General features: G+C 42.2%; 1 protein-coding gene across 2 annotated transcripts in view; it reads right to left on the bottom strand.

Annotated features, from left to right (window-relative positions):
* Positions 1–7,940: 7,940 nt before the first annotated feature.
* The window catches only part of ZBTB44 (zinc finger and BTB domain containing 44), a 52,175-nt gene continuing 41,579 nt past the window's right edge, over positions 7,941–18,536 (bottom strand). The window contains exons 5-6 of one of the 2 annotated variants that reach the window (XM_074976862.1): positions 16,777–17,077; positions 7,941–14,241 (exon numbers count right to left, since the gene is read on the bottom strand). In XM_074976862.1, coding sequence (XP_074832963.1) covers positions 13,959–14,241; positions 16,777–17,077 — 584 coding nt within the window. In that variant the 3' untranslated portion in view covers positions 7,941–13,958. The remainder of the gene's footprint in view (positions 14,242–16,776; positions 17,078–18,536) is intronic. The other variant, XM_074976863.1, reaches the window with a different exon arrangement.

Below are 18,536 nucleotides of genomic sequence, written 5' to 3'. Positions count from 1 at the left end.
GGCTATGCACATACAGAATAGTAAACTGTTATTAACATTGGGGGAAAAAAAAAAATCCCGGTCTGATTCACTTATAGTTTTGCCTGCCCTGCTGTTTTAGCAGAGAACAAATCCGTCTGTGCCCAGAGTGCTGGTACGTGATACTACAGGCTGCCTCTGCGTGTGTGGAAGCACTCTATGTGCTACAGTGGCAAAGTGAAGCAAAGCAAGAACCCCCACCTGCAACACAAAAGGCAAGGCAAAACCAAACCAAAGCAAGTCTCAGGGAATGCTGAATCAAGAGATGGGCTCAGACTGCTGAACTGTCTGTTTGGAAATAGTGGTTTGATTCACTGTGTTAGGAACTAAAGGGGCACCTGTCAACTTCTGACCTGGGGGATGGATTTGGATCAGCCGATCTGGCTGGATCATGAAGTCTGAAGCGTGTTTGGATGCCAGATTTAGGGCTGGATCTGTGTCCCTAAAACCCAACCAGTAGGGTTTGGAGTGGAAAAAATCCTGTGGACTCAGCAGCCAAATCTGCATTGCCACACCGGTGAACCTGGGCTTGGGGAAAGGCACGGCTGAGAGCACCGAGGAGGCAACACACTCAGCCATTAGCAAGCGAGGGTGCTGCCAGTTACGGGCCAACTGGAGAAGCATGTATAGGTGCCCAGGGGTCTCCTAGGCTGGCGGTGGGCGGCCCATTGTCCGTTTGGCTGATTTTGTGAAGAAAAGGGCATTAAAAGCAGAAACATCTGAAACATCTGAAAGGATCTTCCAAAGCTCCAAATGGAAAATGGGGGAGACAGAAGGTACTGAAAACCTGACCTGAGCAGACCAGTTCTCTCTGTATTTGAGTCTGCTCCCATCCCAGTACAGCCCATTGCACTTGATCCATCAACGTGCTGCATACACATTTACCGCTTGAGGCTTGTGTTGGTTACCTGCTAGTGCCAACTACGAGAGGCCTCCGTTGTTCTCGTAAGACGCTCAGAAGACATCATCACTGCCATTCCAGCCATTAGGAATCTGCCAGCCTTCCCACTCCAAGCTTCTGTTTTTCTAGGCTGTATGCACGTCAGACCCGTTCGCCTCAGGCAGTCACTTGAGATCTACAATATCAATCCACATGCCAGGTTTTTAGAACACATCAGAATAATCTGTCAGGGTGTGAGAGTTTATAGGAATTAAAATAACCCACTTTGTTTTTAAAATGCAGTTTTTGGCACGAATTTAAAAGAAACATCTCTCTTAAAAACCTGGAATTTGGTTGCTGGGAGCAGAGCCATGAAAAATTCAGCCAGCCTCCATATGTTGCCTGCAAGATCCCATGGCACAAACCACCCCTTCTTCAGCATTTTGCACAGCCCTGAGCACCCTATGTTGAGATGCACAGGCACCTACATCCCCTCAAAACATCACCATGGCAACTAGCATTGGTGATACCATCCCAGTGGAATTCTCAGGAGACAGCTCCGAGGATGGTCTTGCCAGGGCCATCAGGCGACTTGCTCACTAGATCATTTCAATGCAGGTTTGGGGCACAGTGGCGAAGCAGTGCGGAGAAACTAGCACGGCAGCGGGCTCTGCTTTAACCTCTTCGTGTGCAGGGAAATCAGTCCCCAGGGCTGAATCAATCTTTCAGCAGCACTAAATTCATAGGACATATATACATTTTATACATTTATACTGGATATGTCCTTAATTACACACTTCCCCCACCCAGCCAACAGTTTTATGGCTTGCTTATTATAGCCATGTTTGAAGGACATCACTTAGGAAGGGCTTTAAAAGAAAATTTCTGCTGTAAGAAAACTGCAGAGTAACTCCTCACCGCTGCTGAGCCGTCACTTAAGCAAGCAAAGGAGCAGATACAAATAATCAGCCAAAGCATCATTATTAGCATGACAGTAGCACCTAGATTGTGGCTCCCCAGTGTGGCCCATTGTCCATGGTGCTGTGTGTACACAAGAGAGACTGCAAGCTCTTCAGGGCAGGTATTAAGTAGACAAGATGAAGGCGGGTAGGGAAACAGAGGCACAAACAGATGGCGTGACTTTCCTAAATGACTTACATTGGCAAATGTGGTCCTGGATCCAATTCTGTTCCCCTGCTGCATTTCAGTGGAAGAGAGTTTAGGGTTAAGCTAAACCATGCAAAAAATGACTTGGAGATCATTTTAAAACTCTTTGCTTGACTCAGGGCCTTGACCTGTTGAAGGTGGCAGGAAGCATCTCCTGATAAAACCAGGTTTGTGGGGACAATCGTCTTAGTCCTATGATCAAGCCACTCACTTAAATTTGATGCCATGCCAAATCAGTGCAGTGTCCAAGTGCCTACACGGCACTAGTGAAGACATGTAGCCAGAACATTCTGAGCCGAGGGTCAGCACAACCCCTGCGCACCACTGACATACTCAAACCAGGACTTCAGTGGGTCTTGGGAAATGAAGAGGGGTGAATTCCACCCTTAGAAAACACATTCAGAACAGCAACCTTTAGTGGGCATTTACTTTTTCATAGCACCTTTCATTTCAAGAGCTCAAAGAAGTTTGCAACCATAGGTAACTTTCTTTATCCTCATTTTACAGATAGGGATACACAGACTGCAGAAGAGACTTATTCAAGTCACATAAATTGGTGGCAGAGATCATGGACCTCATGAGGCCAAATCCCGATTTAAATGTCTCAGAATCCCACCTCTAGGAATTCCTAGAGTACTCTATGGTCTTAGTAACACAGAGCTAGCTGTGTTAGTCTGCATTCTGTCAAAACAAACAAGCAGTCCTGTCGCACTTTAAAGACTAACAAAATAATTATTAGGTGACGAGCTTTCATGGGACAGACCCACACGATCTACAGACGGAATGCTTGGAACTAACATTCATATTCAAATTTGACACATTAACACATGGTTTGAACAAGGGACAGCAATTACCTGAACCATAACAAGGACACACTAATTTACTTTGATATTTGACCTAACACTTACATCTGCACCCCACACCCCGCTCTCTCTGCTCTTCTATCTGATTTGCCAACCGTGGTAACAATTTTTCTGATTTGTCAACCTTGATAACAATTTTTGGACCTCTGTGATTTATATATTGAGTCTGTTCTCATAAGGCCATAGATCTGAAGAAGTGGGTCTGTCCCATGAAAGCTCATCACCTAATAAATTATTTTGTTCGTCTTTAAAGTGCTACTTGACTGGTTTTTGTTAAGGTAGGGTCTTGTCATTTAAACAATAAATAGCACAACACCAAACAATTGAAAAGATAAGAATAAGGTGTGCAATGCACAGATACAATAAACTTTCACTTTCACCCTCCTCTCCCTTGAAAGATGTGGCTTGCGCCCATCACAGAGAATGAAAGAGGGAGGAGAAAGAGCTTAACTGGAGTTTGTTTGGGGAGGGATTTGGATTAGTTGATCTGATTCAGTAAGCAACACACAGAGTTGAATACGGTAACTAGGGTTCCCTGTAAACTGAGTGCTTGGGCAGTCACCCAGAAGAGATTCAGGTGCCACGGCTGTCAGCAGGTGTTTCTATTGATGGTGCACATCCACCACACACGCTTCAGTGCACATAAAAGTTATTCCATCCCTGGATGGAAAAAGTAGAGAGAACACTGCGAGTAACTGAGCTAATGAAACACTGCAGGAGATCAGAACGCATGGGCTAAATTCAGTCTCGGCTTCCCAGCACCTGCTTCCACTGCAATGAATATCTGTGGTGCCCCGTGTCAACTGCACCGGGCACAGGCTCACCTCTCCAGAACCCGGGTTGCTGCCCAAGTTTGAACCTCTACACTGCAGTTAAACACCCTGGAGCAGGAGTCCAGCGAGCCTGAATCGGTTGACATGGGCCAGACACATTGAGTTGAACCCCACTCTGAAAACTGGGAATGTTTGCCAGATGGCAAACGGCAAACAGGAAATTTTTTTTTATGTATATGTACATAGGCCACTTGCCGAGTAGGCCTAGCTCCATGATAGGCAATGGACCTGGCTGAGTTACACTTGGCTCCCCGCTTTAAGAATTTTAAGAAATGTTTTTAATAACAAACAAAACTGACATAAAATTAAACTATTAAATAACAGCTCTGCCCTGTTTCAGACAGAAGTGTGCCACGGCTCTTACAGCAAGTTTCCCCCTTTCGTATTAATGGTGTGTAACAGGCAGCTCCTTTTATCAGACTATTCTTCAAGCAGCTTTTTCATTCAGGACTTGCATTAGCTTCGGAGAAAAGGTCAACCTGAATGATCTGTATTGATCTGAAACATAAGGTCCCTAAAGGGCTTCTCTTTCTGTTTGTCTCTTCCTCTAAATCTAGTAATTTCAGCCCAATCATTTAAAAGGTTACATAACTCTTGTTTATCATTGTCACGTCAGCCCTGAAACTGATCCCTATAGCTCTGATGTTACATAAAGGTTTAACTGTGGGGAAGATGGTGTGAACTTGGAGGATATTCCCCCCTTTTTAAAGTTCTGTTGTCTATTTTGCAATGCTTCAGACCTCTTTTCTGCAGGATTTCATTCTGCAAGGTTCGTGCGTTTTCATGAAAATACTGACGAACAATAGTATAGTTCCCATCCCTCTCTCCTATGCCTCTCTGTTTTATGAAGAGCACATGGCCTTCACACAGTCCAAGAACATAGGAATGGCCACACTGGGTCAGATCAAAAGTCCATCTAAGTCCAGGATTCTGTCCTCCAACAGTGACCGATGCCAGGTGTCCCAGAGGAATGAGCAGAACAGGCAATAAATCAAGCGATCCCTCCCGTCACACATTCCTAGATTCTGACAAACAGAGGCGAGGGACACCACTTCTACCCATCCTGGCTAATAGCCATTGATAGACCTATCCTCCATGAATGGCCCAGCATCTTTCCAGGTCTCCTGCAGCAGTCTTAGCTTCTTCCCATATAACGTTGATAGCTTTCTATTCTGCTTCTATTGGGCATTGCCATGTTATGTTAGCCTATATTATAGCCCTTTCTCGTCAAGTTTTCAGTCCAACATCTAATGCAGTTTTCACGAACCCCTTAAAATTGAAGTTCAAGATCGCTCAGATGCCAACAAGTTAAGGAAGCTGCTAGCATTACTGGAAGCCCCAGCTCAGCAAAGCACACGCCCACAAAACAACAGTGGACTGATGAATAAGGATGTATTGAATCATGTGTTTAAATGCTTCACGGAATGGGGGATGCAGCGACTGCTCCTGCTCCTTTGAAGCCAGTGGTAAATTTATCCATTGACTTCATCATGTACAGGGTCAGACTTCTAACAAGGGTCTTTTTATGCTGGGATGTGATCATTTTGGGGGGAAAAAGATGTTTCCCTATTTATCACAATTTTAATTTTCACCAGAATTTTTCAATAAACTAGCAGTGATTTGACAACAAAAGCAAACCTTCACCATCCATGGTCTTGTTTCAGAGGACATTTGTTCTCAGCTAGGTGGGCATTTTCCCCCTAAGGAATTACATCCACCAAACCTTCCATCATGTTCTATGTCTATCACCCTTAGCAGCAGGACCCACAGCCATCAGCCATTGGACACAGTCAGTTGTATCTCCTAGGACAGGGTACCGCATCTCCACTGGAGTCATCACTACACTGACTCAAACACTGAGGGTCATATCCAGCCTTGGTATCAGCCTGTGCTGACCCCACCGATTCTGCAGCAACTCATTCACAATGGGTTCTGCTGTCACTGTTTGCATTTCCTGAGAAATTGCTGGAGTATGCAGGAGAAACTGGATGGTTTCTTCTTTGACCTAAGCATCACCTGCTGGTCTGCCTTCATGCAGAAGGAAGAACAATTCCTAGCCAATATTCCCACTAACCTTTTCCATCCACATGTGGATATTTTCTGTGCATGCACAGAATGATGTTTCATGGGCACTAAGGCATGTGTGAATGTGCACTGCCAATAGAAACACAAAACCAATCTGCGGGGGCTCTGCTAATCAGCTGGGTGGCATCTGAATTTCTCCTGAACAGCCACACAAGCACACAGCTGACTGAGAACACTCTTCCTATCACAAGGTTACAACTCCTAAGTTAGCAAACTCAGAGTCTGGTAACTCAAGTTCTACTAATCCTGGGCTCACATTGTAGCCTAGAGATATTTTACAAGTATAACTGCAGACCCAGGATATATAATATAGAAAAAAATGTCACAAAACAAAATACATGTTTACCATATTTTTGTTTGTATTGTAAGAGTCCCCTTGCCTGCATACCTACGTGACCTCTTTGGACCCTGAGATCAATCAAGGGAACACTCTATGTTGGTCCTTTGCCACCTCAGAAGATGCTCACACTGAGGCTCGAGTATGAGAATGCTGGCTTTCAATTTGTGGTAGTTCGTTCAGCGTCACCACTCCTTTCCAATTTCTGCCCGCCTGTCTGTCTTCTCCCACGGCATTCTAAGGTCCCTCTATTCAAGGCAGTACAACCAGAGGAACATCGAGGCCTCAGTCTAAATTATAAATCTGTCCAAAATACCTTTACCATAATCCTGCTGTTCCCCAAACAAAGTGAATTATGATAACAACATACAGCAAGCATGAGGCAAAGTTTTCAAAAGGGAAAGAAAGAACATGAAACTCTGAAAACCCAAGCTGTTCTAACTCCATGTCCATCCCCAATCGTCCAGCTCCTCTGTAGCCTCACTAGCTTTTTCATTTCCTTTTCTAATCCCAATTTCAGATGCTGAACACAGCAAGGATTGGACTGGTGACATGTTTGCACTTGGCAGTGACAGCAGCCCATGGCAAAAATGGCAACATACAATGTGGCTGGGTAGTGTTTTAAACAGTTCAATCAAGCTTTTGCAGATACCATGCACCTTGACACCTATCCTGTAGTAAGAGAGGCAGCCCTGTTAGTCTGTATGATAACAAAACAAACCAGCAGTCATGTAGCACATTAAAGACTAACAAAATAATTTATTAGGTGATGGATGAGCTTTTGCGGGCCAGACCTGCTTTTTCAGATCTAGTCTTCAAAGTGCTACATGACTGCTGGTTTGACCTTGGTCTGTCCCCGAGTCCATGGGTGAGCAAACTTCTTACACCAGGCCCCACTTTTTGCCCCTGCAATTAGCAGCCTCCCCCCTCACCTGTCTGATGTGCTCTAAACCAATGAAATTTCAGTTATGTTCATATGAAAAGACTCCTTTTTGGCATATGTAAGAAAGTAAGTACACAGAATGTAAAAACTATTAGTCAGTATACAAATATGAATACACATACATTAAAATCACTAACATTTCAACATTTCTAATTAGATGGATGAGCCTAAAACTCAGCAGCTCATCATGCCGCACCCCCCTTATGAAATTGAATGCCTCCCCCCAAGGGGGCCTGCCCCACACTTTGTGCACCCCTGCCCTAGCCAGCTGGAGAGCCAGTAAGTGTTCCAGTTGGACTTGGGAGAGGAGGCCTAGCTTAACTGCAGAGGGTAGCAGGAATGGCATAGTTTAAAATAGGCTTTTCTTAAGGTCAAACTGAAGCTCACAGATGCAACGGCAAACACTCCGTTGTTGGCTGTTTAAACATTGCTCCGTTTCAAACAGGCCTGTTTCCACTGACTTTCCACCAGGAAAACCACATTCACAGATCACAAGGCAAAAGAATAGCAAAAATCATACATATATATATATGAAAGTCAAATGGTGTCCATAACTATTTTATTGTACTCGGGCAGTCTCTGGAGCCGCTCGATACTCACTCTCTTTAAAGCTATCTTTCTCCTGAAGCAGATGCTGAATACAGTGCTTTCACATCTTATTAGCAATTGAAGACCAACGCCAGCCCTGCTATAATATTAAAGGCTGAAATTCCACCGAGAGTTGCACCAGCTTACAGAAGAGCTGAAGTTAGTCTGTTGTCTGCATGCTAAGGTGTGCTTTGGTATGGTAAAGTAATGACACAAAACAAGTATATACTCCATAAAACATTTATATTTTAATGAAAAAATCTTAGCTTCATGTTTCTATCCAAAGACACTCAAAACTAGTTTTTCCTCCTCTCCCCCCATAATTCTGACCTATAAGGGGACCAGTTTGGAGATTTTTTTTTCATATTTTAAAACTTTTTTTTTTTTAAAGATTAAACAATCAGGCTAGCAAAAAAGTACCCAATACATACTTTTCTTATATCAAACAAGCTAGTATTTCAGTACAATGTAACTATACAGAATATATACATTACACATATGATCACAAAGCAAACACTACAGGCTCAGAACAGATTTGAAAAAACATGATATTCACATTGATTACAAGAACTCTAAAAATGATTGTAACGTTAAAACGGCACTTAGTTTACAAAAAAGTCACAAAAATATATATAGCCACCAAGAACTATGGTTCCTGAAAAATACTAATAGCCAGATAGTATTATATAAAATGTGAAGTGTATTTAAACATCGTATACATTAAAAACAAAACCAAAAAACATTTGTTAAGTCAAACATGCCAAGTAATCTAGCTGTGACCAGCATCAACAAGAGAAGCTGTACTGTGTATGAGATGACGACTGGGTATACGGCTGGTGACTGGAGACTGGCACAGTGAAAAGGATTGCACTGTTACTAAAATACACAAAGAAGCCCACTGATAATTCAATTCACATTTTGCACTCAGCTTTACCCTCCCCACTCAAAGGTTCCATCACAGGCCAGTGCCCAGAGAGTCAAGGCACTGAAACAGCAGGGCAAGGAAGCCATCAGGGACTTTCTTGTAGGCAGGACTAGTGTCAGAATCTCAAAAGCATGCATCAGTTAAACAAAATGGTCAATATCTCCTCTGGGGACTTGATCAACACTCAGGAAGACTGGTTTCCACATGGGCCCCAAAAACTTTTTTTTTTTAGTGCAACCAGATCTGCAGGAGAGCCCTGTAGGAGACTGAGTGCTGTAGCACACACAGTTAACAACAGTAGCAACTGGTTTTTTTTTGGTTTGTTTTTTTGTCTGTTTTTTTTTAAAGTTCACATTTTATGGTTTATTTTCACTGAATACTTTGCACCAACTATGTTCTGCTCCTGACCTCTGATGTAGTTGGGGCACAGTCTGACTCCATATTTGATAGCAAGACCAGCACTTACTTCTGCTAATCGGAACAGAAGGTGCTCCCTACATCTTTGTTTTATCTATGCCAGCCAATCCATGCAGTGTGCACAAAGCCTCAACCCCTCCAAACTGAATATAAAACATGCTTGCCCTGAAAAGAGGTTGGCAAAATTCTCATGCTCTGAAGTCTTTGGACTGGAGGGGGGAACCAGCAATCAAGCAAGTGAAACTCTCACAGAAAAACTTAAAGCCATATCTTAAAAACAATACAATTTTATCCCAGAAAGAACCTAGGGACCATAGTTTTACAAAATATATTTTACTGCATTGGCAGCTATTACTTTTTTTTTTTTTAAGTTCAAGTTCACACCTCTCTGCCTCGTGAAAACCAGAACCACTTTCAAACATCTGGTCAGCTAAACTCTCAGTATGAGAGATGTGACATTACTTGCTAGCCTGACAACTGAACTCAAATTGCAATGAGAAAGACCAACCAACAGCAACACAAAAATTTTAACTGCTGATGATAAACTGTGTTGCAGAAAACTGACACTGAAGTTGTACTGGAAACTTACTCTTCTCAATGTGAATGCATCTCCATTGACCTTAACAGAAGCTGTGTGTGCATGCATCAAAAGGAAACTATGACTTGGCCAGCTCAGCCAGTGCACAGTTGAAGCAACTACTACTTTTTCTTCCCTGCTGTCAGGGAGGGGAAAACCTTGCTGCCACTCCAACCCTTGTGAAGCCAGAAGTGATTCTCTCTCCTCCACATTGAGGCACTGTACTATACAATATGTAGCGAAAGGAGACCTGTGTCCCTGAATCCTACTTCCTGACTTATTGCAGAACCACCCATGTTCTGTGGTAGTCCGGGACCTCTACTCACAGTAACGGGTGGGAGAAAGAAGGATTTTTCCACTTAATCTACAGATTGTCTTCTGTACACAAGTAGATTATGCAAAATGAAAATGCACTCAAACCACTTTGCGAATACATTCGGAAAACACTCTGATTCAACGGTTACTGCAAAGGGTTGTATGGCCTCACTAAACTGAATCTCCTCTATTTGAAATCAGTTCTAAATAACTTATTTTTAACAAAAAATTTACAACTCCTAGTATCTATTTTAAAAAAAAGAAGTCCAGGAATCAGACACCTCTGATAATAAATATAAAAGAAGTTATGTTTGAGGTTTAATCCCCCCGTAGTCTAAGGCATGCTGCTTTCAGTTTATTTAGACATTTACTCAATTTAGAACACAGATAGCCAGCAACAGAGCTTGATGTAAAATGTCAGAATATTTAAAATCTCTCCTGTGAGGGACATTAGTCTTCCCAAGCACTGAACACTTCCAGAAACACAGGGAGAAGACAAATGAAAAAAAGATTTACATTTCATTTGGACTCATCTCTATGGAGAAGGGGAAATGTACAATAATAGGAAACAAATTACAAATACCAACCAAAAAACAGATCAGAGCTACGAAACAGTCCTTGTAGCTACCAAGTTTTAAAATGCATTCCCCACAGCATATCACCGTCAAATCGTCTAAAAACCAGTTATTCTAGATACGTCTAATTTGCATTAGCATATCTCATGATCACTAAATTATGTGTTGTGACAGATTGTCCTGGGTGAAGGAAGAAGTCCACCCGTGAATGTGTTAGCAGTAAAGTCTGAGTCTGTGAGTCTACCTAAGTACTATTTAACTTATGATTAATTAAAAATAGTCATGTACAGGAAGACTATGCTTTTGTAACAGGAAAGAGGATCAAGAATTAGAGTTTAGTACTAGATCCTACTTTTATCCTGAACTATGGAGGGGAGGGGGGGAGGAAATGGGGAGGGGAAAGAAGGCAGCGAGGGAAGAAATACCTAACAGGCACTGTCCTGTCTCACTGGATTCTTAATTAGAGAAATCAGAAGTGGAAGAGGACTGGTCATCTGACCCAGACCCTCCAAAGGATACAGGACAAACAGTACAGTACCTTGAATAAAAATTTGTTCTACTCCAAGCCCTTTTTGAAAAGACTAGAGTAGAGATATAAGATGAATTGTAGCTGAGGAAATTCTGCAGATCTGTCAGAAAAAAAAAGATTCAGTAATTTGGAAAAAACAGGGACTTTTTTAAACAAACACAGGACAGGGAAATATTGTTTAAACAAACACTAGAAATATGTAAAGTATCAGAGGGGTAGCCGTGTTAGTCTGGATCTGTAACAGCAACGAAGGGTCCTGTGGCACCTTATAGTCTTTTATATATCTTTTCTGTTAGTCTATAAGGTGCTACAGGACCCTTCGTTGCTGTTAGAAATATGTAAGTATGTTACCACTGAAGCTTAAAGTGCAAAAAGCTTGACACTGATTAGCTATCAGTATATACAGTAAACTCTTCGATAGCCAGCATCCACGGCACTGGGAGTTTGCCAGATAATCAAATATTCTGGATAATAAAGAGTTCAGTACTCATCCTGGGTAGGAGTGCAGCGGAACCTGCCATCTGCACTCGCATGCAGCACAGAGAGATGCAGAGCAGCGCTGAGTGGGATATCTCCCCAACCCCAAGGGGTGGGGCCGTACACAAACCCCAGCTCCAGCTCCCTGCACATTTCTTCCTGGCTCTGTGCTCCACTGTAAAATGACCATGGGCTTGGGCAGGTTTGCAGCTGCCATCTCCCAATCCAGGGCTCTACAAAGCCCCTCAAGGTCGAGCCCCACAGCAAGTGGGAAAGGGGGGTGGCACAACAGGGAGAGCTGCAGTTGGCTCCAGAGTTTCTCTCCCACCACCCACCCCCAGCTGCCAGATTGCCCCTTTAAGAGCAGGCAGCTCCCTGCTGAGCCCACACCAGCAGCAATAAGCTAACTACACAATTAATAGCAATGAAGGGTCCCGTGGCACCTTATAGACTAACAGAAAAGTTCTCATGCCCAAAACTTTCCTGTTAGTCTATAAGGTGCCACAGGACCCTTCGTTGCTGTTACAGATCCAGACTAACACGGCCGCCCCTCCGATACTTTACACAATTAATGGGGTTAGATTTAGCGCATCTGTTTAGTTTCTTTAGGGAACAGGATGCCAAGACAATGTGAGGCTTGTCAGTTACCATCTAAATGCCTCTCTGAGAGTCACTGACAACTAAACCAACTCAACCAGTTTATTACAATGCACCTTGTAGCCGCCACAAGGGGATAGGGACAGAGCGAGCACAGGCGCTATGCCAGTTATCCGAGAGTGCTGGTTACTCAAACACCAGTTAAACAAGGGTTTGTTGTATTTCATAGTTCTACAGATCGTTAGAATGGCTGGAGTCACTGGCCACTAACCTATCTTGCCATTTCAACTCCCCCATTTCTCTATTCTATTCCTCCAAAGCAATGTGTATGTCAGAGTGACCCATCTAGACAGTATGAGCTTACTGGGCAGATCGAAAACCAAAGGCGAACGACACAGACCCTTGGAATATCACGCTCAGGTAATACTTAAGCTCTCAGCAGGTTCTGGGTTGTACGACACAGCTGTTCATCAAACAGTTAATTTCAGCAGCAGCCAAAGAATTTACAAAGTCCCTAATTTAAGTTTCTAAGCTTTATTATAGCCCAAGCTGCCTGCAACAAAATGAGAATCACTGCCTGAAAATCCCATGCCCAAAATTTACAGCCTTTTCAAAATCTGGAAAAAAAATGAAATTGCAACTCTTTCACTTTATTGCTTGCTTGAGTTGCATACGTAGCTGGATTAAGGGCCTTTAATAAATAACTTGGCAAAGGTTAAAAATGTTTTGGAACATGAACAATTTATCATTGTTATATAGGTTTTTATAAACAACCCCCTGTTGGGATAGAAACTTGGCCTCTAAAAACAAATTGCTTGATTCGTCCAAAACAGACTAATAACAACCCCAGAAAGCATACATGCATAAGTATAAGCACAAAAGTGTGCATCACGCACTAAAGAGCTCATATTTTCCCTCCTGTAAACTCTCTTTAGCCAGCTTTTGGAGAATAGTGATATGTGTGACAGGGGAAAGTGACTAGGACTGCAAGAAGTCTGGCCAAGGTTTTAGAATTTTAGTCTGGGACATAGTTTCTTTTTTTAAAAGGTGGTTTCCTTTACAGAGATATACAGTGATGACAGATTTGTCAGGCTTGCATGGATTTATACTTTCCTTGACGGTATGCCTTGCCCCACATAAGCAAATCAGGATAGGTTATTTGAACGAGCAGTTTCTAAAAGCAGTGGAATATCAGAAACGGGAGGACCTGGCATGGCATCAGTTTGTCAAAACAGATTCAGAGATTGTAGAGAAACATTTTTTAAAAGGGCAGCACTGTTAAATGGCAGAAATGTTTACAATTTCCAAGAAAAGGGTTATAAGTAAGCAGTTTGAAAACCAGTAATGACCAAGGTAGGAAATAACGTTTTAAGCAGAGGACTAAAGCATCTATTCAAAGTTAGTCAAAACTCTGCTCACTAATTGACTTGCAAACATTCATCCTAGTCCTGGTGATTTTAAAAGTATCTTCTGATTCTCTCCCTTTACCAGTGGGTCTGCAGAAGCATTAGAATTTTAATGAATTGTTCAAACTGTGGAAGAAGGAAGTTGAAGTGATTTCAATCAATTGCTTCTTCTTCAGAAGTGCATTACAGCTTCTACGATGCTCTGACAGGACCTTATTGTGCATTCAGTCTTAAAACATTTTCACAGAACTCATGAGTCAGTCATGAAAAATAATGTAACATCTGTTGCAGTTTTCTGTTTAAAGTGTAGCTTACAAAACAAACAGGGAAAATCTCCCTCCTTTTGTTTAAAAAAAATTAAATTAAAAATGTACAGGACCAAACACAGGCACTTTCCAAAGAACAAAAATGAAACCAAACCATGAATTATTCAATAGTAATAGAGGACAGCTCTGATTTCGGGGGGTCATCACTGGTTGCCTCGGCACTGGCATTAGTCTTTGGCTGCTCCGGCACGTCGTCCTCTTTCTCTGCCAACCCACCCAGAGACCCCAAGGGGAAAGTGCTTTCGCAATTCTGAGTCGAAGAAACCTGTGAAATGACAGGCATGTGGACAGAGGAGTTGCTTTCAAACCCATGCTCTCCTAGCTCATATTGCCCAAGGGTCTCTTCCTGCTCCTGGTTTAAGTAGTCCGGAACTAGGAAATCACTAGAAGAGGTGCAAAAAACAGAAGAGAATGTTAACCTTTCAAAGAACCACCTGATACAACTATGTTAACTACTGCATTGCAAAGGGAATACAGAAACTATTTTCACAACATAGGGCTACAATCTTCAAAATAATACACTTCATTAAGTGTTATAACTCACTTTTAATTTACATGTTTGGAAAAGCTCTACCTGGGATACCTTATTTTCCTGGTTATGCAGGCACATATCCTTAGGGAGTGGCTTCATACCTGGCTTTGAGTCTCCTGAGGAAAATATGAGTTGATGTTATCACCACCACTTGGGGTGTGGGATGCCTCCATGTCAAAAAATGGAGAATTGGAACTTGTTTTTTTGGAAGTACAAACTGAATACAGTACAGCTAAATTCAGACATATTCAACCACTGTAGAAGGGGCAGGGACTACCAGAGAGTCCTACACAGCCTTCCTCTCAGAGGGGACTGACTCAAAAGTCAAATGGAATTAAAAAGAAAAAAGGAAGCAAGATCAGCAGGACTGAGGCTTGGGGACCAAAGGATACCACAAGTATGCTCATGCACGAACCAGTGCACAGATTTGCACTGGACACCCACTGGTCCAAGAAGTCAAGGTAAAGAAGTTGGACTGACAGCTCGCTAGCAACAGAGCTGATGGAGCAAAGGAAGCAGCAATGAAAGCCTTTCCTCACAGTGCCCCATCAATGTGCCTCAACAATAACATAGGATTATTTGAGATGACAGAAGGTGGTTCATTTATAATAGCCCACTCCATCCTTGGCCTCCCTGCTAAACTACCAATAAGGATGCCAGCTATTATGTTTTGTGTGATGCTGACAACTATCCTATTACAGTACAACCTCTCAGAGACTACCTCTGAAGGGAGACCATAAGTCCCTTCTTGCGGAGGTCATGGTACACCACCATTAGTTCATGTAAAAACTTTTTAAAAGAGAACACCTCTCACAAGCAACCCCTTCTGCTAAAGCTTATGAGTGGTCATCCTTGGTGGGTTTCATTGTACTAAGAAGTGTACTGAATTTTTTTTTCCTCTGAGACACCCAGTCCTGGCTCTTTGGTCACAATAACTACACAGCTTACTCTCTGAAATTGGGATTGAACACGCTCAGAGAAAAGCTCTCACAAACTCTACCAATATTTTCTGATTTACTCTGTGAGAGCATAAGTCAACTTTTTTGCAAATATTTATCCCCAGATATATTCATAACCAAAACCAGTATGTGCACTGTTGGGTTTTCCAATGAAGTCCATTCAAAAGGGAGAAGTTTCCTAAAACAATGAGATTCAATGACCCTTTTCTTTCTGCAGAGGAAGATGCACTTTTCCAAATCTAGGGGAAAAGGAGTGTGTTTTAATACATTCAACAACAAAAAGAGTGCTTACCATAGCAACTGCATCATCTCTTGGCATATTCATGCTACTTCTGGCACAAGTTGTACCCTCAAAGAACTGCACACCCCAGAAGGTATTGAACTTTGTAGTTTTAAACTATATTTATGGGGAAAGACAGCTGAGAAGCAAACGTTTCCTGATTTGTATGTTCCTTTGGAATTCTTTATGCTAGTGGCGTTGGACTAATCACCAAACAAAATGTTAAAAGCTTTCATACGAAAAAGCAGAGAAGACACCTAGAAAACACCTGCCAGGATCACTGAGGAATTTTAGTTGCTATGATGCCAAATATAAACTTAAAATAGATTTACTTATACTTTTTAAAACAGCCTACTTACATGAACACATCTGCACTATCGTGTGAGGGAACTTTTGTTTTGTTTTTTAAAACGCAACTTGTTCTGAGTAGAATCAATATTTAATAACAAAGTTCTCCTCTCGAGTCCCCTGCGTTCACATTTTTTTAAAATACAAATGCTTTTTAAATAGCAGGATTAAAAAGAAAGCTTATCCCATACCACAGATATTACTGTGACCCCTCAAGATTCTCTTACAGGCGTCTGAAGAGCTTTTAGTGAAATCTTTTGTACATTAAGCCAATCCTTTACTACCTGATTTACAGGAAACGTGCAATGGGCCTGGGTGATTAACATGTTGGAAATCTTAACATTTGATCATTTATACCAGTAAATAAGCCTGAAAATGAGCATGAAGATGCAACCATCCAGATTAATGCAGTCTCAAAATAGAATCCTCCCCTCAATAAAAGGTAACTTTAAAAAATCAGTTCCAAAGTCCATCCCCCACCTAAACAGACAGTCCAAACTCTTTCAGAGATAGCCATCAACATAATTAATAAAAACCCACAGACAGAGGTATTTAATGTTATTTCTAGGACTAGTCAACAAGAAGCAGGCTTCGTATATTACTGAATTTTTCAATGACTTATTATACCCCTTACACACTCTAAAAAGCAGATCAGAGATTACAGATAGTAGTGCAAGAATGAACGTGACTGCAATTAGCTGGCAACCTGATGAGAGGAACAGCAGGCTGCCCTGAAAGCAGGAAGAGATGATTTAGAAAAAGCAAGTTTCCCCTGTTAGGCTTTTGTTGTGCACCTCACCTGCTCTGGAAGTAGTTTGCTAGCTCTGACGCTTCATGGTTCAGACTCCTCAGGTGAACGATTAAATTTCCAGAGTTGGTGAACATGGCGCCACATGTTTTGCACTCGTAAATCCGAGGCTTGCGGATAATATGCCGGGAAACCCGCATGTGGTGTTTATATTCCCCGAAGGAAGTGAAAGTGGCACTACATATCTGGCACCGGAAACAGCGTTTACCTTCGTGCTTCAGGCGATGCATCTTTAGCGAGTAAGCTCGGGTGAACTTTTTCCCACAACGGTCACACTGAAATGGTTTAATGCCTGTGGGAAAAGAGGAGAAAATATTTACTTTGTGTAATTGGAAGTTACACTTGGCAATTCCTGCTGAATAGAAAGATAGCAGCTGTGACTAGTCACAGTGAAGAACTGATTTAAGGAGACAAACTGGGGATCTTTGAAATGGTACCAGTGATTAGCATAAATCTGACATTTCTCTCAATCAGATGACTAGAAAGATTTATAATGACCAGATCCCTACACAGAGAGACAAGGTGGACCCTTATATAGTCCTTCCTTATATAACTTTAACCTGCTCTAAGGTTTCTGTGGGTTAGAAATCAAGTCCAAGATACTGAGGTGCAGTCAACCCATCTTTTGTGACTGCCTGATCCTGGACAAAGCTGGGTTTGTAAGTACCATAGTGCAATCTTTGGGCTGCTTTTAGCAGAAAATTTTATCAGCTGTCTATAGCCCTCACAAGCAGTTCCGATGGTGAGTGAGTGCCTATGCACTGGAATGCCATAGTTTATGTAAGGAGCGTGACAGTTGTTGTGATGTAGGAGCCTATACAACAGTTCAAGGTCTCCTGAGCACGCTTGCATATAAGGATTGTCCTGGTCCTCTGGGTAAATAAAGGAAAGGTAAGTAAAACTTAATGCAGGTTTGCACAGGAAGTACCACAAAGAGGGAGTAGTAAATCTGGTGACTTGGCCCTTATTTTTGTCCTACATCCAATTTACAAGCCTTATCACTTGACCATGCTCATTTCAGAGCGAATACAAATATTACATGTTACAGCAGCAGTTAATCTGCAATGGAATGCCCAAGGCTGAGAGAAACACGCTCTCCATAAACAATTGCATCATTACCAACACTAATACTACACAAAAGGCTAAAACACAAAAAGTCCTATTTAATGGTCTGACAGAAATCAGGCCAAGAATCTGAAATTCTGACCTCATTTGCAACAAGACCACCTGTGGCACATTATAGACTAACAGATATTTTGGAGCATAAGCTTTTGTGGGCAAAGACCTGCTTTGTCAGATGCATGATTTGGGGTTTCCAGAGAAGAGCTTACGGAGGGAGTCTCTCTGTAGACAAAATATCTGTTAGTCTGTAAGATGCCACAGGTCTTTGGCTGTGTCTACACCAGCCCCCTTCTTCAAAAGGGCATGGTAATAAGCCCGAGTAGAAAATATGAATGAAATACTATGATGAATATGCAGCACCCCATTAGGTTAATTCTCTCCAAAATTTTTGGGAGTAAGGGCACTTTGCAGTTGTGTGGGTACTTCAAAGTGCCCATGGCTACATGGCATGACAGCACTTCAAAGCTGCCACGGGGATAATCAGCTTAATGAGGTGCTGCACATTCATGGCAGTACTTCATTAGTATTCTCTGTTCAGGCTGATTACCATGCCCCCCTCGAAGAAGGGGGCTAGTGTATACATAGCCTTCTTGTTGCTTTTGAAGATACAGACTAACTCGACTACCCCT

Source organism: Carettochelys insculpta, chromosome 25 (assembly GCF_033958435.1).
Source record: "Carettochelys insculpta isolate YL-2023 chromosome 25, ASM3395843v1, whole genome shotgun sequence".
Taxonomy (NCBI): Eukaryota; Metazoa; Chordata; order Testudines; family Carettochelyidae; genus Carettochelys; species Carettochelys insculpta.
This window is presented reverse-complemented; position numbering and strand designations above follow the sequence as displayed.